A 19896-nucleotide genomic window follows, 5' to 3' on the forward strand; every position below is an offset into this window, starting at 1 on the left:
CAACTTACTGTATAAAACTTCTCTAAGGTATTGTTTTAATCCCCTCTCCCTTGATCCAGTAGGAAGTGCCCTTTACTCAGCTAATACTTAGTAGGGAAAGGATTCTCAAATGAGAAAAAGGGCAAAGAAGAGAGTTGCCAGTTTATATATTTATAGAAAGATAATCCCCTGGCTTTAAATAGATATGTACATACAAATATGAACAAACTTAAAAAAATACAAACCCTTGGATCATAAGGGGGCTTCTGGGAGCCCCTTTATCCTTCTCCCTCACCCAAGGGCAGAGGGCATGAGTCTGCTTTTTAAAAATTATTAGTGTGGCCATCCCTGCAGCAACAAGCATGAAGTTGGGTGATTACCCACAAGGTGACTGTCAGAGGAAAAATTCAAAGTTCCCACTCTCTGAACTCTATGTATAATCTCCTATAATTAGGGCTACATGCTTTCTTGTTCTCTTTAAACTAGAATGTTGGGGTAAAGGAGGGGGCTCCCTCCTGAAATGGGTCAAGAAATTAGAAGATAGACTCGTAGTTTAAAAAAAGGGGGAAGAGTGTCATTTGCTCTAGAAGCAAAAGACAAAGGCATACAGACCCCAGGGAAATACCAGTTCCCACACTACCATGGGAGATACTGTCCAGCCCAGGTCCAGGCTCTAGGATCTTTGCTTTAGCCACCCCCTATTTCTTTGGTATTGTCAGAAGACAAGATTCAGTTCCTAGGTGCTGGTGGAGGAGGGAGAGTGGTTCTGGGGCTTCCTACAAGTACTGAGTGAACAATTTGAGCTTAAAATTTTCCCTTTTTTAAATATTTAAAAATAAACAAGTCAAAACTCCATCCTGTGCTATACACAGCCCTTTTGACTCCCTGACATTGATCTGAGGAAAGAAGAGAAGGGGTGTCAACGTTGGAAGGGCCTCCTCACTTTCTTCCGCCGCTTCGGTTTGGCTTCTCCCTTGGGTACTGTGCTGTTGGGCTTAGAGGCTGCAGTGGCCCCAGGGCCAGGCTGAGGAGCTGCAAAAAAGTTCCCATTGGACATCTGGCCTGGGGGTACTTGAAATATCCGGCTCAAGAAATCCTGAAGGTCAGCAGGAGGGGCATCTGGGGTTGCTCTGAGAGGAAAACAGAAGACATTATGAGGCAAGAGCTTTTAAGAGTTATATGGTTACCTCTGTTACCTGTTTACACCTAAGTTAAAGATACACTGCGGGGGAAGAAAAAGATATACTGAGTCAGCTACCAAACTTAAGAGTAAGACCTCTAGGTGTCCTAAGCAGCATGTCATCTGAAATCATACTCAGAACTACAACAGGAGATAGATTGTTGAAAGAAGTAACACCTACCTCTGCCGCCCACTGGTGCCTGGAATCCGAGAACCAAAGGAGATGTGATAGGGGACTCTGTGAGTATCTGGGGAGATTCCCACACGCTGGCATCCAGCCCACTCTACAAGCATGAGAAATAATTAGCCAAAAAAATCACAGTTTTGGGCATACATGAGCCCATATTTCTAGAGAACAGAAGTATACCTGTGATGTCATACACTTTTCCATCCATCAGTGCAAAATAGGTGATCTTGAGGCCCAACATGCTTGACTCCGCCCAAAAGTCTCCTTCCTCAGCAGGATGCAGTCTATTACACTCAGCACAGTATCTGGCACTCTTAGGTTCCCGGTCCATTTCAAACCTCCTACAACCCAACAAAAGGAAAGTTCCTTTTCATCTATCAAGCCTACAACACCGTTACACTATTATCGTTATAATCACTTCTGGGCCTTTTGGCTAAGATCAAGCGTTTAGTGTCATCATTATTGACAAATGGCTAATATATCTAAAATTATCTCCACTCAGTTGTTACATATGTCTACAAACACCGTACCCTCAACCTTCTCTCTTAACACTAAAAATATTAACTTTTTTTTCTTAGTGCAAATTCAAATTCCCAATCTCTTGACACTATGGCAAAAATAAAAACCTCAGGGTCTTGTTACTCATCAGCTCTATCCCCCAACTACCAGTAATACTCAAACGGAACTCTTTGGCTACCCAATGGCTAATCTGTGACTGTCCCATCCCTGCCCTATTTCATACCTATGCTTTCCCTGGCATCGGCTGCACATCATAGTATTCATTGCCTCTTTGAGGTCATCCTGCAGCTTGGACAGAAACTCATTCACTGACCGGCTCAGCTCAGTCTCTGCCATTCGTTTCCTAAGAGAAGAAAGCCTTTGTAAATCAGAAGGTATTGATCAAGGGACAAAGGGAGATGAACCTTTAACCCTCTTGAGGTCCCTGGCCAGCTAGAAAGATAAGCAACCCCATTCTCTCCACCTCAGAGAGCTTCATCCACAAGTCCAGGGACCTCTACTTTGAAGATTACTCATTTATCCCACCTGACAATTTCCCATTTCCAACTTACATTTCATATTCCTTCCGCCTTTCAGGGTTGCTGACAATGTCCCAAGCTGCCCGCAAAACCTTGAAGGCCTCCTCTGCCCGGGGATGATGATTTTTGTCAGGATGAACCTACCAAGACAAAGATTTCATCACAAATCCATTCCAACCCTCTCCCCATTTTAGGTCAAAATAACCTCATTATCAGGATGCCTGGATAGTTCAGTGGGTTAAGCATCTGATTCTTGATCTCAGGGTTCTGAGTTCAAGCCTGGCTGGGCTCCACCTTGGGCTACACACTGGGCATGGAACCTACTTAAAAAAACTAAATAATAATAATAATAACCCTTGTATCAAATGGTTCTCTTTCACCACCCTTTTAGAGAATCAATACAACTTAATGACTAATTGCTCTGGCTCTGCAGACACATATATGTGATCAAGTTCTAGCTCCGTCACTATTAGCTATCTATCATGGATTACTGGGAGAATACTCATAGCATATATACACAGAATTTGGCACTAGGGTGATCCATCCTATCAGTGTGCCTGGGACTGTCCCAGTATTAGCACTAAAAGTTCATGTCTCAAGAAACCCTCAATCCCGGGAAGCAGGGATGGTTGGTCACCCTACCTGGTAAATGCATACTAAGCCCTCACTTTTAACTCTATCGTCAACCATAAAGTAAGAGTTCCAAAGATACTACATCTTCAAACTCATTCTAACTGGAAAATTCTAGTATGTACTTCCCATAATGGTTTGCCTTTCTGTCCCAGAAATGAAATAGCATATTGTGATCCTCACAGGCTTTTTATCCACTTTTCAGCCTCTCCTCTAAGACAAATAGTATCCTCACCTCCTACAGCTTCCTGATTGTTCCCATCCTCCTTTTCCAAAAGAACAGAATAAAGCTAATCTCCTGATGATGCCAAACAAAGGGAATGCCGTTAATATTCCACATACCCAAGCTTATCGAACAGCTTTCGGTCATGGTCACTCTGAGGCTTCGTAAGGACAGTGAGAGGTTTTGTAAAAGAAGCCCAGAGACACTGGCCCAGAACAAGGGAATACTTTGAGGTGCAGGGCAGGTATATTGAGGATCAAGGAACTTAACTATGTCTCTACTCCAAGAAAGTAAGTTGAAAATGAAATTTTCTTCTAAGAATGTTATTCCCCAAGAGAGGATGTCTGCTCAAAGACATGAAAGTGAAAAAAGAGCTCTATTGCTAGTAACAATCTGAGTGTAAACTGCCATTCCCCACTCTTAAGAATATCCCAGTCTATCCACTAAGGGGCATGCATTTCCCACCAAACTTAGTCCTCTGCTAAGTTACAGGCCTGGTACCTTACTGTGTCTTGAATGGTTCATGGACACCTTGGTTAACCCATTCCTCTTTGTTGCCATGCAGTCGCTGGCGTAATTTACAGACCGTGATAATTTTACCAGTCCAGTTCCATACACTCAAATCAGCCTCCAATGGAATTTACACACATTACTTATAATACAGTTTTGCTTACAGAAAAAGCAATAAAAATCATATCTAAAAATAGCAAATTAATATCTACTAATAGCAATTTGCATGCTTGTATTAAACATTTCCCTCAGGCATATGGGGCATCACAACTCCACCTGTACCACCCCCTCCCACCCCCCATCAATAAAAGCAACCATATCATGAGGCGCCTGGCTGGCCTAGTCAGTAGGACAATGGGACTCTTGATCTCAGGGTTGTGGGTCTGAGCCCCATATCAGGTGTAGAGATTACTTAAAAATGAAATCTTTAAAAACAGCCATATGTATGACATACAGACGCACATGCCTCTCTATGGTTTATGTTCCATTCTCTTTCCCTTTTCCATTCTAGATTGCTGGTCTTGAAATACTTTGTTTTCTTTCACCTAGTCCTGGAGCAGTCACATGCACTCCCTGAACCTTCCCAAACTAAGTCCACACTTGCCTATCTGGGACAGATAGTTGGATATCCCCCTGTTCAAAAAACCCTCATTAGTTCAGGGTACAGAACTGACAGGCTTTCTAATGAGGCCTCTTTTCCACCCTAGAGGGTGGTTAGAGGGACTTCACCTGGATATTTCAGGGTGAGTGGTCTAACATCCTGGGGTTCTGGGACCAAACCCCTGCATCTGGCTCCCTGCTCAGGAGGGAGTCTGCTTCTCCCTCTCCCCTACGCCACCCGCGCCCCTCCCCCTGCCCTGCAGACCCTCTAGTGCTCTCTCTCTCTAAAATAAATAAATCTTAAAAAAAAAAAAAAAAAAAAAGAATCTCAAGACAAAAACTTAAAATGAAGGGAAAGTCAGATGCCACAGCAGGGGGGAAAAAGTCTTTATGACTGTTTCCTAAGAATTAATGTTACTCCAGCTTCAAGTTGAGTTTTATTCTGCCTTCTCTTTATCCTACTCTTCCTAAAATTGGAATAGAAAATAAGACAACAAAGAGGAACAGGAAACAGGGGAAAGATACTCACCATCACTGCCAGCTGCCTATATGCCTTCTTCAGTTCAACATCTGATGCTGTGGCTTCAACCCCCAACACATGGAAAGGGTTTAGCTCATCCTCAGGAACCCCAGCCATGGTCAAGAGTCGAGCCACTTCTTCTTCAGGCTGGCAGTAGCGACCACCAGCTACAGATGCATTCCCCTGCCTATTAGTCCTTGGCTTGACCCAAGGCAACTCCAGCCAACCCCACTGAAACATTTTTACCAACTGCTGCCATGGCCTGCTCTCTCTCAGCAGAATCAGGCAACGCTGCAAGGTGGGAAAATCCATCCAAGAAAAGAGCCAAGTGGCTTTACCCCTCCAGCCTAACCGGTCACCCAGTCCCGCCAGAAACCGCCAGCCCAACTGTAGACAGCCCAAAAAGAGGGCCAGAGCCAGAAGCAGCAAAGCACCTAGTAGCCTAAGAAAACGGGTGAATAGCCCTGCCCCATAGCAACATCCTTGGCTCAGAAACTGGAACATCACCTGGGCCCAGCCTCCCAGCCGCCCTGCCCAGACTCCCAACCAGACTCGAAAAAGGTCCAGATCGCTGCCTTTCAGCTGCCTGCATGCATAGATGAGATGGCCACAAGTTTCTACATACTCTCCCACCAATACCAGCAGTTCAATCAGCCACCAGAAGCCTGCCTGCCCAAGCTGACACAGTTCCTCTGCTCCCCATAATCCCAGGCCTTTGCGCTTATCTGCCTGACTTCTTTTCCGGCCCAGCCGATGTCGGCCAGGAGACCTGGGATCTCTGCGTCCACCCTCCCGAGTATCCTCCTTGGCCGGGATTCGGTGCCGCTGTCTCCGGGGTGGTTTCTTCCCACTGGGCACACGTGAAAAATCACTGGGGAACTTAAGAGGTTCCTCCTCATCATATTCCTCTTCCAACTCTTCATCTTCCCCCAAAACTGGAGAGGTACAATGGTGGCAAAAGTTGCTAGAAGAGCTATCTCCTCCCTCAGAGTAAGGCCCTTCAGGGATTCCAGGGATTCCCTGGCAGTTGCAAGCAGATGGAATGGAAAGAAAAGAAGGGTTCCCATCCTCCTGGTACCCAGCCTCATTCTCTCTTGAGAGTTCCTGGTCCATTCCTGATTCTTCTTCTGAAGATGCCTCACTCTGATCAGGGTCCTCTCCATCCCTAGGGGGTCCTGGACCCCTTGGGGGGCCATGGCTTGGATCCGACCAGTGGGCTGGGTTTGGGGGCTGTGTGTACTTAGGACTAGAGGGCTCTGTGAGGCAGCGGGTACCATTAGGAGCAGGCCCCACTGAGTCCCTGAGTCCTGAGAATGAAAGTATTTCAGGGTCCACAGAGGATCCTAAAGTCCTGAAGGAGGCACCACCACTGTGGTGGGCTCCACACAACCCTCTTTCTCCGGGGTGCTTCTGGGCCATGACCCCAGGGCTTCCTGAGGATTTTAGGTCACAGCCATCATGATAAGTTCTGATGCCTGCAACAAAGGTATCAAGGTGGGGATGATCAGAATTGAACAGAGAGAGGGGTTAAATAACCTTAAACTGAGGATATAATTAATGCACCCACCTCCCTTGTTTTCTCAAATTCTTCTGGGGCGTTCGTTATCCCTACCAATAAGCCAATACTACATTAACCACAACCGTGCTCCCTTCCCCCCTCTAAAACCCCTTAGTTTTTCTTCTTTCCCCAGAAAGTCATAATCCAGAATCAGGGAAAGAGGGCGGTAACTCAAAGGGTGTGGTCCGGGGGTCACTCGGGTAAAAAGGGAAAGACGACTGGAAAGGGGGGGGGGCACAGGCTGCCAGAAAAGGGTGGGGATCGTGCGGCTCTCAAAGAAAACCTGGGGGCGGAGCTTGGGGTTACCCCTGAGAAAGACATCCAGGAAACCCTTGGGCTGGGTAGAGGGGGCGAAGGTAACGTACCCGAAGAGCAGCGGTAACTCCTCCCCCTCGAGCAGCTGGGCCTAGGGCCAGGGGGAGCTACGAGTGCAGCTCCCCCGGCTCCGCCTCCCGCTCACGCTCTTCTTCCGCCTTCCGTCCCCGCCGTGACCGCCGACCTACGCCCACTTCCACTTCCGGGGTCACCAGGGACGAGACAGGAAGGAAACGAAAAAGCGGTTGGCAGTGGCGCGAGCCAGTCGAGCAAGCGCTGAGTCAAATCAGAGGAGGAGGTCCTGAGGAAGATCTGGCCCCGCCCCTTAAAGGGCTCTCTGCTGCCACCCTCCGCGTGCGGGAGTGATAGCTCCGCAGGCTACACCACTGGTGGGCGCTGTAGCAGTGCCTGCGGACGCGGGACAGATATTTTTTTTTTTTTTCTTTTTTTTTTTCAGGGTTCCTCTGGCTGTATTCTTGGGCTTTGCCGAGACTGGGAGATTGAGGACAGCCACCGAGCCACAGTGTTTTCCTTGCAGACAAAACCAGGGAGCGTAGAAGAGCCACCGGCCCGATCCTTTCCCTGCTGCCGGTAGCGAGGACAGAGACCTTTTTGTATCATGCGGAGGTGGAGCAGAGGGGAGGACGCCCCGGGCCAGCCCCCACCCTGGCCTCCCTGCACTACCCCTTCTTTCCCAGCAGTCCTCGGCCTCCCTAGTGCCTGACCCAGCTGGCGAACTGCCCGGTATAACTGCAGCTCCCACGGCCCGGATCCGCCCCTCGGGACGCTGCTCCAAGGCACTATCAACGGAACGGTTCTGTGCGACTAGGAGCGTACATCCGCTGGGCTCGGGACCCCAGCGGAGTGCCAAAAAACACTGCACTCATCTACATGCTGTTTTGCGTTTCATTTGCATACCGAGCTACTCTCGGTCAACGTTGACACGCGCCCCCGCCCCCACGCAGACCCAGCTTGGGTCCCCTCCTCTGCTTGCGCTTCTCTCGTTAGTCCCCCTTCCAGACCCCGTCTTGCTCCGCAAGTTTTTCCGCCCATGAGGCCCTCGCCGGCGCCCCCAGTCCTGTAAAAGCCCCTTCCCCGGGTCCCCGATCTCGACCACCAGGTTCTCCAGAAGACAATACTCCAATTCTCTGGGAAGTGGAAGAAACCAAGCCGGGGCAAGAGGGGCGCTGGGACCCCAGTTGGGAGTTTGAGAGCGTCTAGTTGTGGAGTCATCACTTGAGCATTCAGAGATCTTTCCCCAAACGTCTTGGGGTGTCCCCAAAACCTGCCCCTCCTACGGCTGGGGGATCTCTGGTCCTAGCCTAGAGCAGTGGGCAAACTGGGTCCCCCCCACACAAAGGGAAAAGAGTTGAAGGGGCCCGCCCCGTGATGTCAACCCCCACACACCCAGTCCCCTTCCTCCACCCCCAGGCTGGATGCATTTAGCTCACGGGGCTTGGGCTTCGGCTTGCAAGAGTTTAGGGGGCAACGAACAGAGTGACCCTGGGGGTGCCCACGCCCGACAGCCGCCCCGACGCCTAGGACCTCCGGGCAAGGATGCAGCAGGGGGGTTAGGGAAGCACTTCTACCCCCTCCTCTCGTGAGCCCTGGCAGGGTGGTGAGTAGTCAACACTCCTTCCCCAATCTGTCCTTGTTTAGAGTCCCTAGACTTCCAAGCGGATTGAAGAGAGGAGCCCCAGGGAATCCCGACGCCAACCCTCTAGCCTGTTAGGACCTTGGTCCAAAAGAAGACAGATGAAAGTGCCTGCATCCCTCCTACCCCACTCCCACAGTGCCCGCAGTACCAGCCCCTCCTTAGTGTTCTCCTTTCAGGAGCCGAATTCAAATCCTACTGGCAGCCCCGACACCCCGGGGGGGGGGGGGGGGAGAGGTAGGAAAAGTCCCACCACTGTCCTGAGAGGAGGAGCAAGAAGCGGTATACCAGGATGTGAGATGTCTGTGGGCAAGGTGCCTGCTTAGTCCAAGAGGGACCATGGGAACTGGACTGTGGCGGGATGCCCCTTCCCCCCAACAACTCCATCTCCACATGAGCTGGGGCTCCAGGACCTTGGCAAAGTGTGGGGGGGACTCTCTCTACTCGATTCCTTGTCCCAAACTCTTTTGGTGTCTGTTTCTTTTCTCCCCCTCTTCCTTCCTTGGGGTTGGAACAGCTGTCCAGAGACTCCACCATGACTCATTCTCTTCTCTTTCTCCTCCTACCCCCTCAGTTAACCCCACCTTTCCCAGTCCAGTGAGGTAGTATTGAGTCCCAGCTGCAGATGGGGCAAGCTTTCTTTTTAGCTGGAACAAGCTGCTGGCCTTTAACGCCCAGTCTCACTAGTGTCCCTGGGCCCCCCCTTCCACTGACCTAGGACTTTCTACTCTCCCCAACCCAGCCTGGGAAGCTAGGGAGCAGATAAAGTTTCATAACCTTACAAGATTTTAGTTTAAGTTTTACTTCGTGTCCTTGTTTCAGAGGGTAGTAAAAAGACAGCTGGTTCCCCTTGACCCAATCCTGTGGATTTTTTCAGTTACTCCAGCAAGGCCATGCTCCCTCCTGAAACTGGCCTTTCTTCTTAAGAAGCAGAGGTACAGAATTCTCAAGATTCATGGGCACCTGAGTTCCTACCCCTACCCCCTTGCAGGTTTCCCAACCCCCTCAAGATATTCATGGATGGATGAGAGGAGCTGACACTGATCTTCCCCTCTGGGATCACCTTTTCTTCGGCCATGGAGGAAGCCCTGTTGCCCCTGGCCATGACCTCTGACCCCAGGCCCTTTAATCAACAACTCCCAGAGCCTCCAGACCCAAGATGTGTCTTGGAACCCCAGGACAATCCTGAACTGGCACCTGCCCTGGTGTGTGCTCTTTGCTGCTGCTTTGGAATCATCTACTGCTGCTTCGGTGAGGGCAAGGCCAGGATTCTGGGGGGGCAGCTGCCCAAAACTGTCACCCTCAAGGATGATGCCAACTTTCTCCTTTGCTCCTGGGCCACCTCTATTCTTCTGTCAGGGGATCCCTACCTTCAGTGGAGCCCATGCTGCTCTTGCCAGCTCTTCTTGTCCACACCCTATATCCATGCCCTCTAGCTCTGACCCCTGCCAATTCTCACTTGCCTCTCCCTTCCCCCTACCTCAAAACTCCATTCCCACATTATCCTCCATGTTTAAGTCTTCTTCAACCCTTCCCCAATTACCTGAATTGGCTGTGCTGATTTCTTCCTGTCTACCGTCCCTGAAAGTACTAAATCTTCCTTCCATATTTACTCCCCGCAATGTATCCGTTGCTCCTGATTTTTTTCCTCCCACCCCCTCACAGTTTTTGGAAGGTCCCTGCCTTTCCTGAGATGATCCCTTTCTGCCCCTTGCCTTGAGGTCCCTGGGCTAATGCTCCTGTCTTCTGCCCCTCTGATTAGCCACTCCTCTCCCTTCTAATTCATCAGAGCCGTCCCTATAGATGTCTACGTTCTGTCTCTCAATGCCTCCTGCCTCCCTTCCCAGGCTACCGCTGCTTCAAGGCAGTAATGTTTCTCTCGGGTCTGCTGTCAGGAGCGCTGGTGATCTTCCTGCTGTGCCACAAGGAGCGAGTGCTAGAGACACAGCTGAGCCTGGAGGTGAGCGCGGGCATTGCGCTGGGCATCGGACTCCTCTGTGGCCTGGTCACCATGTTGGTTCGCAGCGTTGGGCTCTTCCTGACTGGTCTCCTACTAGGCCTGACCCTGGGTGCCGGGGCCCTGCTGGGCACAGAGCCCATCTACCAACCACCTTCAGCCTGGGTGCCAGCTGGGGGGCTGGTGGGGCTGGCACTCCTGGGAGCCCTGCTCACGCTTCGGTGGCCACGTCCATTCACAGTTCTGGGCACAGCCCTGCTGGGTGCTGCAGTGCTGGTGGCCTGTGCTGACTACTTCCTAGAGGGGCTGGCACTGGGCAGTCGGCTGGGCCAACGCTTGCAGGCACTTCCAGCCTTGCCTCCTCTCTGCTGGTATAGCTGGGTCTTGCTGGGCACCTGGCCAGTCCTGGGGGCCCTTGGGGCCCTGGCCCAGTGGAAGCTCATGGATGAGGAACATGGAGGCCACGCCAATGGTGAGTTAGTGCCATGGTACAGAAGCAGCCAACCTGTGCCTTCTCGTGTCCCCAGTTCCCAGACTTGACAGGGCAGTGGCAGGAGGGGGGTTGGGAAGGGGGAAAATATACTTAAGGGTGGAGGTGTCCGAGGTGAATGAGGTAGGGCATTGAAAGGAAGTTAGAGTTGGAGGAACCAGTGGCCTGGGTAAGAATGAGGAAAAATTGTCAGAGGAGTTAGTTCCTGGGGACTGTTATGGAAGTAAAGAAAGGTCTCAGGGAAGTCCAAGAGGAAAGTGCAGGAGGGTTCCAAAGAAGTTTCTTTCAGAATAACCAGGGAGGAAATGAGGTTTGAGAGAGACACAATAGGGAGATCAAATGGGTTTCTGTAGAGGGTAAAGGTGTTTGAGGGTAGAATTCAGGGTCTAAAGAGGCCTCCCTGAGTCCGTATGGCCCCCTCCCAAGCAGTGGTCTTGAGCCACCAGCGAAGGCATCTTCAACTCCTTCGGATCCGCCAGCAGGAGGCCAAGTTGCACCGGACATCCCCTGGGGTGGGGCTCTGTGAAGGCAGCTACCGGCGGCAGCTTACCCCCAACACCCGGAGCCCTGCTGATAGTCTGGCTCCCGTGAGTGAGGGGACGGCACACCTGGGGATGGGGCAGAGGGCACATGGGGATGGTTGCGGTCAGGGTCAGGGATGGGGGGTTCTGACCCAGGCCCTACCTTCTGCCCTCTTTGCCCTGTGCCTCTCCAGAGTTATCTCCAGAGCCTTCGAGAGCGCCAACTGGGACCAGGCCCCCAGGCCACAGCCCCCCACACTGTCCTGGACCTGGATTCTGACTGTGGTTCCACTGTACCCCTCACCACACCTTCTGGTTCCACCCAGACCTGAGCCTAAACCTCCACTGATGCTTCGACCCCTAGCAAGGACCTTGGAACACCAAGTGTGCAGGGCCTGAGCCCACAGGACCCACACACAAACTTCCCCACCTCTGTCACGGGGGATAGAATCTGTATTGCAACCCAGACCAGTCCTGTAGGGATATGTTTCAGGGACAGATAAAGGGGAATCTTGTGGGGAGGGGAGAGGAATGGAAGGATGAGTACCTACCTCTGTCCAATAATAGACGTGCCCTGACCAGTAACTGGCTTCCTAATTCCCTCCAAACCAAGGAGGGCCCTTACCCAAAGAGCCTTTTACATACTTGCCTCAGTGTGCCTCACAATGGTAGAATAGGGGGTTTTGTTGTAGGACCTACAGAAAACCAGGAAGCTCCCTAAAGCACTTGATAGCTATTTGATGGGGAGAAGGGCACAGAGGAGCTCCTGGCTTCCATAGGCTCAAGTCCCATTCTCCTACCTCATTTGGGAATACCGTCCTCCATGGTGCTTCCCTTTCTCTCCTTAATGTGGGGAAGACCACGGGGCAATGCATGGCACAACCTGCCTCCCCCCACAGCTGTCTACTTCTCCAAGGGGAGACCATTGGCACACATGCCAGAGTCTTGCCCTTTTGCCCAAAGCAGCCTGGTCTTCACCGCTGCATGGGAGACAAGTGCCTTCTCTGCTTCTCATTGTAGGTGATGCTAATCTCCTTCACTAGAACTTTGTCCCAGCCACTAACCCATTCTAACTCCCTCCTCTGATTCTCCTGCTCAGAGTCTGTTCCCTGGTTCCCCGGACAGCATGAAGGAAGATGTGTTCCTCCCCTGGGCAACAAAGCTATGATGGGAGGGAGGAAGAACATCGAGCACGTGAATAAAATGGCATTGAACACTGAACCAGGGAGTCCAGCCTCTGCTGTTGCTGCTCTTTTCTTTCTCTGCACCCCCAAACAGTTAGCCAGACTGATAAGTGTTCTGGTCCCCTAAAGATGTGATACGGCTATCCTCACCAGACTGGACTACCGGACTCTCACAGCTACACACACACATAGCCAGAGGAAGAGCTGTTCAGTCCTCTTCTTTTTTTTTTTTTTTTAATTTGACAGAGATCACAAGTAGGCAGAGAGGCAGGCAGAGAGAGAGAGAGGAGGAAGCAGGCTCCCTGCCAAGCAGAGAGCCCGATGCGGGGCTCGATCATAGGACCCTGGGATCATGACCTGAGCCGAAGGCAGAGGCTTTAACCCACTGAGCCACCCAGGTGCCCCGTGTTCAGTCCTCTTTAACGAACATGGAGTTAGCCTTTATTAAGCACAAATGTGCCAGACATTGTGCCCTGCACTTCACAAAAAGTATTTCATTTAATGCAAACACCCTGCGGGACTAGTATTAACCTTATTGAGCAGATGGGGAATCTGAGGCTCAATGAGGTTAATTAACTTGCCCAAAGTCATAAGCAAGTAAATGTGATTCTTGAAGGGTTCCAAAGCCCTTGCTCATTTTACTGGCCATGCCATTTTCTTGCACTTTGTCTGGGAAGAATGGGACCCAGGCATTTAGCTTCCCAGCTATTGCCACCCATCAGCCAAGGTCCTCAGGGATGCCTTCCTTCTACTGAGGTCTTCCAGACAGTAGGTAACACAGTTGGAAGGTGCTATGTGGGATGAGCGAAGGAATGTATAGAGTTGGGAGCTGACCCAGAGTTAGGGAGTCACTGCCCAGGAGGGCAAGAGCACAGAGGAGTGGTGGCTGGAGCTGGGAACTTTCGAGCCCTGAAGTCTATTGTTCATCCCCCTGCTGCAGCCCCGCAGCCTAGGGAGCGGACATTTGACTCCTCTCAGGCCTCTGGGCCAGTGACATTACCAAGGAATGAAAGGGTGGGGGAGCCTGTGGCTGAGGGGCTAATGTCCAAGATAGGGTCTCTGGGTGGGTGGTCAGTGTTCAAGGTGGTACCTATGGCTGAGGAAGTGGAACCCAAGGTGCTTCCTATGGCAGAGTTGTCAGTGCCTGAGGATGAAGAAGTAAGTGGCATCTCCCCCTGACAGAGTAGGGTCTGTTGTCTAGGGATGACAGTGCATCCAGTGGCGGGCGGTATCTCTGGGATAGCCTTTCTCTCCTCGGAGGTGCCTGTTGAGGCGCCAGTATTGTTTACCCTTGAAGAAATAGACCTGGCCATCCCGCCAGCTCATAGCAGCAGAGGGCTGGTTTGGTGCTCCAGTAAACAAGCCTTTGATTGGTTTAGGGTAGTGGCTGAAGTCAGTTCGGGCCAGCTCGTCCCACTGCTAGTACCCGGAGCCCTAGGAGTAGGGTGGGTAGGGAGAAGAAGAGGATGAAGAGGATAAGGAGAGAACTTAAGTATCCCCAGATCTACCCCCAGCTGCAAACGATCTCCCTTCAAGAGCAAGTCCGCTTCTCAGTGTGATGTAGCTCACCCCTCCGAGGAAGAGATTTGCCCTTGTTTTGAACTTTGTACCTTAAAGAGGAACACCTTTTGGTTGAAAGGCCAATAGAGAGCTGCATCCAGGTTGGGTTCTACCCTGTTCAGCTTCTTGGGGAAGCCAGGAAACATCTTGAAATTAATATAGCGCCACACCTTGTCTCCTGAGAGCAGGTAAGGAAAGAACATGTTACGTCTGTCTCCAGGTGATAGCTTTTGGTTCTCCCATTCCACCCTTCCAGAAACTCCGCATCTCTCCCTCCCTTTTATGGCTTTTTTAATCGTAGGCCCTCCTCAGGTAACACACCGTAAAGCAGTCCCTTTTACCTTTAAAGAAGTGAATCCATTGTGTTCGAGGAGAGTAGACAGCAGCATCTAGGTTTCCTGGGAGCCCCTCCCAAAGGGCAGACACTTGGAACAAGGGACCCAGCCCTGAATCGGTCACCGTCCACACATAGTTCCCCTTGAAGGCATAAGTCTTCCCGCGGGGCCCTGAGGGTAAAGTGTGGACAAGTCAAAAAGACTTGGGTCAAATAAAGACTTACGGCACCGCAGGCAGGTTGATAATTTGCTCTCCTCCCACAGCCTGGGCCTCAAAACTTCACTCAACTTTAATTTAAAGAGAGGATTAAGGTAGAGAGGGAAGACTCCATATTCAGCCTCTTTGTTATTCAGACCACTTCAGCTCTGATTCACTCAATAAAACAAAAACCCTGCAGATAGCTCACCTTTGGGGACCTCACCTCCCATTCCAAGTAGCTTCCAAGTTGTCCTTCCATGCAGGTATGATACCTTCTCTAATAAACATTCTAGGAAATAGAGTTTTCTTCACCTTGCTGTATTAGCAGATATGTTTTTGGTGGCCCTTAGAGGGAAGCAACTGAGGTAAATGCCCACCTAGCCCACCTTTAATTTGGCTCTGAAGCCTTCCTCTCCATGCCACGTGCTTTCTTCCATGGCCACTAACCCCTGTCTGTATTCTTTTTTTTTTTTTAAGATTTTATTTATTTATTTGACAGAGAGAGAGGTCACAAGTAGGCAGAGAGGCAGGCAGAGAGAGAGGAGGAAGCAGGCTCCCTGCAGAGCAGAGAGCCCGATGCGGGGCTCGATCCCAGGACCCTGAGATCATGACCTGAGCCAAAGGCAGCGGCTTAATCCACTGAGCCACCCAGGCGCCCCACCCCTGTCTGTATTCTAACCTCTTCTGCTCATGCTGAGGTCCCACATCATTCCCATTTGTCCAGGTCTCAAGATCCGTGGGCTGCTGCCACTGCCTGCCTATAGCCTGGAGGGGAAAGGCCTCACCCAACATCATGGCATCCAGTTCACCACTGCAGGGGTCTGGCATGGGACTGGGTTCTGTGGGTACATGTGGTACAGTAGGGAGCTCCATTTCTTCTTCCTCATCTATCTCTGGGTTCTTCTTTCCTGCAAGGCCACATAATGCTGCTTAAGGAGAGAACTCACAGCACCTGGCCTCCCCACTCTTCTATAAGTTTGCCTCAGAGTCCCCATAGAAAGTGGAAAAGGGAATCCTAGAGAATTTCTCTTGGTGGGAGGCAAGATCGTATTGATATCGACAGGAGACACGTTTTAGTTTTGAGAGGCACCAGAAAGGAGGAAGGAAGTTTGCTGGAACACTGATTCTTCTTCATCCCCAAGAACGGGTAAGAGGAGAGAGAGGCCTGAAAGGAAGGTCAGACATGGAAGTGTCAGAAAAACAACTCCTGAAAATGAAGAAGCCTAAATAACTGGGCAGGAGGAAGAGAAAGAAGCCAAGTCATTTCCCACCATGGAGGTTAGACCAGTCTCTTCAGCCTGAAGAGATGCTGGTCACACTCACTGACCTCAGGATCACTAGGGGTCATGATTAGCCGTAACCTGAGGGAAAAAAACTAACCGTAGAGAGCCTGAATCCCTGCCACATCATCTGGGTGCAGCTTGAAGTGGGGCCGGTAGCCGGCATAGACAGGGGCCATGAGGGCCTGGGTATATCGAGAGTGCCCAAGCCCCAGGGCATGGCCCAGTTCGTGGGCTGCGATGATGCGCAGGTTCACCCCCCAGTAAGTTCTCTCAGTCCAGAGTTCATCTTCATCAAAGTGCACACTGCCCAGCTCTGGGATGTCAGCATGGGCCAGGACCCTCCCTGGACAAAGACAAAGGTGGACAGGAAGAAGGTCAGAGTCTCCTAGGCTAAAGCATCCCCTGCATGTTATAAACCCCAGTTTCTCCATTCCCTTAAATTTCCAACTGTATTCAGTCTCTCAGATGCCTCTCTCTCAATTTTCACCTCCCCTTGTCATCACCCAGTTCTCTCTGCATTGCCCATCCCTCTGTCTCTATACTTCTCAACCACTCTCTTCTCTCTGGCCCAGTCCTCTCTGAGGGGTGTCTTGAGCAGGGGAACTTAAACCAAGGACTAAAGCATAAGCTTCAAAGAGGAAGTTTGATAAGACCCCAGGGAGGTGACCAGCTGCTCGCTAAGAGAATATTAGAAGGTGGTTAGAGAGCATAGGGTGCAGCTGGGCATAGGGAGCAGCCTGAACATTAAGGTTGCAGAGTCACTGGCTCAAGGGGACAGAGATCATCTCAAATGTCTGTGAGGTGAGAACCGAGAGCTGGTGCCTACCAGGCCCATCAAAGGAATTGGAGCAGTATGGTGTCTGACGGCCATGGAAGGAGAGACGGATGTCAGCGAAGCCAGCCTGCACCTCCTGGAAGGTCAGGGGGGCCACATTGCTCCAGTACTGGAAGGCTTGAAGTAGGGCAGCCCGGGCTGTGTGGGGCTGGAGGGTGGAAGGCAGGTTCAAGATGCGGAAGGTCAGGTGCTTCTTTCTCCAGTGGCCTGATTATTGGACAGAAAATAGATTAGAAACAGAGATCCTCTGCCAACCCCAAAGAGATCCCCTGAGTCTAGGCATTCACTCAAAAAAGTTATGTCTCCAGGCAGGCAATGATCAGTTAATCACCAGGTGATCACCCATTCAACACCGAGCTGGACCAGCCTGTCCCAATGCCACCTGTACTCCAGAGCTATGCCACAGCCTCCTTTCCCTCCCTTTCCCAGTTTAGTCCTCACCCAGCAGGAGGTATTTAAGGGTCTTCTGGTTGAAGGGGTCCTCCAGGCCACAACGGGGCTGCCCCATGCGGGCCCTTGTGGCATCATCCAGCTGATCTGAGATTGGCAGCTCAGATGCTTCCTGAAAAGCTCTGAAAAGAGGGAGAGGGATGGGCCCAGCAGGGCTGAGGAGTCTGGAATGACTGGAAACTGGGGATAGCTCTTTGGCCCCTTCTGCCCACAGTGGTAAGTGAGAATGGCACAGGATCTCTGAAACTGATGGGGTCACTCCCGTATCCAATATTCATAATTAGGACTTTCTCTTCTGTTCTGCAGAAATAGCAATACTCCAGCTTCACCTCCCCATCTTCAGTCTCTTATCTGTGTAAGGTTTCCCTCAAGTGTAGCCTTCTTCCCCTACTGCAATTTCCAAACTTCTTCTGCTCTGGGGAAGTGCCCCACCCCCTGCTCTGGAGACTCTCCCACCACTGGTCCAGCCCGAGAGCCTGTCCTCCCTCAGCCTTCTCCTCCTGTCTGGACTCCCCTCCCAGCCCAGCCTGCTCTGGGGCAATTTCAAAGCTCAGGCCCTGTAGGCACTACGGCTTTTCAAGGAACTGTGAACACAGCTGAGAGCAGAAAGAAAAACTACCTCTAAGATCCAAAATAGGAAAAGAAAACTTCAAAATAGAAATAAATGCTGAGTTAGATGTCCACAAAAAGCAACATCATCCCAACAACTCAACTCCAGATCAACTCAACTCATAGTTCTATCTGTAAATTATGCTTTATGTGGGATGTCGCTAATAGTATATTGGATACAATGTGGAATGGAGCCTCCAAAGGCATGCTCAGGGTCTAGGAAGATCCCATGACGGCTCCTCATCTTTGAATCCCCATCTCATTCCATGCCCCACCCCCCTAAGAGTGATAGCAACCCATTCCCTAGCTCCCCAACATGGATTGGGGTCAGGCAGAAGTGGGCCTGGTGAGAGGAAGGGATGGAAAAAGAAGATGGAAAGATGACCTTGCAACCTTGACCCTTAATAAGGCATGTGCCTTATGACCTCTCACCTCAGAGCCTCCATAATATCTTCTGGCCTGAAGTCATCAGGTCTTTCTAGAGGCTTCTGTAGGTACCCATATTGCAACAGGTAATCCTATGATGGCGGTCATGGTAAGCAGAATAAAAGGGGAATGAGTGTCAGGGTAAAACTTCTCCGTGGCCTAAAAGACCCATGAGGATAGGAGGGGACAGACATGGAAGGACTAAAGGAAGGGCATCTCAGGGAAGGGGCTCAGGTGGAACAAAGGCAAGAAGTGTGAGATGAGTAGGAGTAGATCATGGAGCAGAAGAAGGAAGAGAAAGGCAGGTTGAAGGTCAGGAGGGAGGCTTGGGTGGGACTGTGGCATAGTACCCCAATCCCTTCAGGGCCTGGGTCCCTCCTTCACTGGAGGACTCACCACTGCTGTCTCTTTCCCTGCAGGCCCCAGGGCCCGGGCTGAGACTGTCATAGGGAGTAAGAAGCCCAGCCACAGCCACTGCCAGTCCATGGTCGAACCAGGCAACAACTCCAGAGGCCGTCTGGGCCTTCTGCCCTGAGATCTCTGGGAACTTAGGGGAGCAGGATTGGGTGGGTGGGGGGGCTCCTGCCTCCAGTTCCTTCCACTCTCCAGTCTCTGGCCCTCTTTATAAAACTTCAGAGGAGGGAAATTGGGGGGAGTGGCAGTGGGAGATGACTCAGCCCAGAGATATGTTGCAATTCACCATTAACCCCTGCCCTGCCACAGAGCTTCTGTCAAGAAAAGCCCCCCAACCCATTCCCACAGAGTCGTCCCCTGGAGATGGAAAGACTTTTCACACTGTCCTGGGGGTGAGCATCCCGGCAGGAGGAGAAGCAGAATCCCAGCAGAGACCAGAATAGGGACCATGGCTATCCCCTGCAGTTGGACATTCTTGTGCCCCAGGAACCTTGGGGCAGCAAACTCCTCATCTTCAACCTTCATGGGTCCCTGTCTATACAACGATAGGGAAAAAAATAAATAAATAAAACTGAAGGGGAAGGGAGCAGCTTAGGTGCTTGGGTTTCAGGACCCTGGGATTATGACCTGAACCAAAGGAAGCAGATTTACTGACCGAGCCACTCAGGCATCCATTTGTTCGGTTTTTGTTTTGCCTCTTGTTGTTTTTTTTATTTTGTTTTGGTTTTTTGGCCATTTTTTATAAGAGGAAATGGAGACCCAGAGAGTGAACTTGACTGAGCACATGAAGCTCCCAATTATCTGGCTAGATTCAAATCGCTCTGCTGACTCCATAATTTATCATAACCCATATTCTTTCCATCCACCACACTGATGACTCTCAGTTTTGTTCTTCAGATGTTTAGGAGCCACTAAGGGTTCCACTCTCATTTATGCATCACACATTTGCATATCCTTCAAATGCACAAAGAACTAAGGATAGGACTGGGAGAAAGGGTTACTGAACTCATGTTCTCAGTAGGACCCCAATGCCAAGCCCTTTTGCATATGCTATGCTATAAGACTGGCAGGCTTTACAGCGGAACCCTTCACACTCCTGGGTCATGGTAGGGGATACTCCTGACTCATATTGTTGCCCTTGATGATGCTGAGCCCTTGACCCACCCAGCCCTCAACTGGGTAAAAATCAGGTGACTAAGTCCCAAATGGCCAGTGACAGGCAAGGAAGGACAGAGACCTT

The 19896-nt window shown here is 50.8% G+C and overlaps 3 protein-coding genes across 6 annotated transcripts; 1 reads left to right on the top strand and 2 right to left on the bottom strand.

Annotated features, from left to right (window-relative positions):
- Positions 1-780: 780 nt before the first annotated feature.
- Positions 781-6942, bottom strand: DNAJC14 (DnaJ heat shock protein family (Hsp40) member C14). Its single transcript, XM_046011529.1, has 7 exons — positions 6790-6942; positions 4876-6341; positions 2417-2523; positions 2089-2208; positions 1527-1687; positions 1341-1443; positions 781-1109 (listed from the first exon to the last, which is right to left on the bottom strand). The coding sequence occupies exons 2-7, from the start codon at positions 6283-6285 to the stop codon at positions 899-901; spliced, it is 2112 nt and encodes a 703-aa protein (XP_045867485.1). The 5' UTR covers positions 6286-6341; positions 6790-6942; the 3' UTR covers positions 781-898.
- A 1218-nt stretch (positions 6943-8160) lies between these two features.
- Positions 8161-12582, top strand: LOC123945709 (transmembrane protein 198-like). Of its 4 annotated transcripts, none has more exons than XM_046010506.1 (5): positions 8161-8357; positions 9385-9644; positions 10241-10822; positions 11270-11427; positions 11556-12582. In XM_046010506.1, exons 2-5 carry the CDS (start codon positions 9470-9472, stop codon positions 11691-11693), a joined length of 1053 nt encoding a protein of 350 aa, XP_045866462.1. In that variant the 5' UTR covers positions 8161-8357; positions 9385-9469; the 3' UTR covers positions 11694-12582. The 4 variants fall into 4 exon arrangements, with proteins under 4 accessions (XP_045866462.1, XP_045866463.1, XP_045866464.1 ...); XM_046010507.1 differs by having other exon boundaries at positions 10289-10822; XM_046010508.1 differs by lacking the exon at positions 9385-9644.
- Positions 12583-12840: 258 nt separating this feature from the next.
- On the bottom strand, positions 12841-19741 carry MMP19 (matrix metallopeptidase 19). Its single transcript, XM_046010568.1, is given in 10 exon segments — positions 12841-13696; positions 13698-13979; positions 14156-14283; positions 14447-14611; positions 15425-15547; positions 16020-16265; positions 16749-16964; positions 17199-17329; positions 18249-18334; positions 18639-19741. Coding segments are annotated over 10 exon segments (1644 nt in total). The 5' UTR covers positions 18729-19741; the 3' UTR covers positions 12841-13519.
- Between the last annotated feature and the right edge of the window lie 155 nt (positions 19742-19896).

Source organism: Meles meles, chromosome 7, assembly GCF_922984935.1.
Source record: "Meles meles chromosome 7, mMelMel3.1 paternal haplotype, whole genome shotgun sequence".
In the NCBI taxonomy this organism is placed as follows: Eukaryota; Metazoa; Chordata; class Mammalia; order Carnivora; family Mustelidae; genus Meles; species Meles meles.

Bases quoted from the DNA above. Each gene is read 5' to 3' on its own strand.
- LOC123945709 (XM_046010506.1), top strand. From the start codon at position 9,470: ATGGAGGAAGCCCTGTTGCCCCTGGCCATGACCTCTGACCCCAGGCCC. The intron at 10,823-11,269 runs GTGAGTTAGTGC...CCTCCCAAGCAG, and splicing joins ACATGGAGGCCACGCCAATG to TGGTCTTGAGCCACCAGCGA. The intron at 11,428-11,555 runs GTGAGTGAGGGG...GTGCCTCTCCAG, and splicing joins CTGCTGATAGTCTGGCTCCC to AGTTATCTCCAGAGCCTTCG.
- DNAJC14 (XM_046011529.1), bottom strand. From the start codon at position 6,285: ATGGCCCAGAAGCACCCCGGAGAAAGAGGGTTGTGTGGAGCCCACCAC. The intron at 1,688-2,088 runs GTATGAAATAGG...GTTGGGTTGTAG, and splicing joins CGATGCCAGGGAAAGCATAG to GAGGTTTGAAATGGACCGGG. The intron at 1,110-1,340 runs GTAGGTGTTACT...TTTTCCTCTCAG, and splicing joins GGCACCAGTGGGCGGCAGAG to AGCAACCCCAGATGCCCCTC.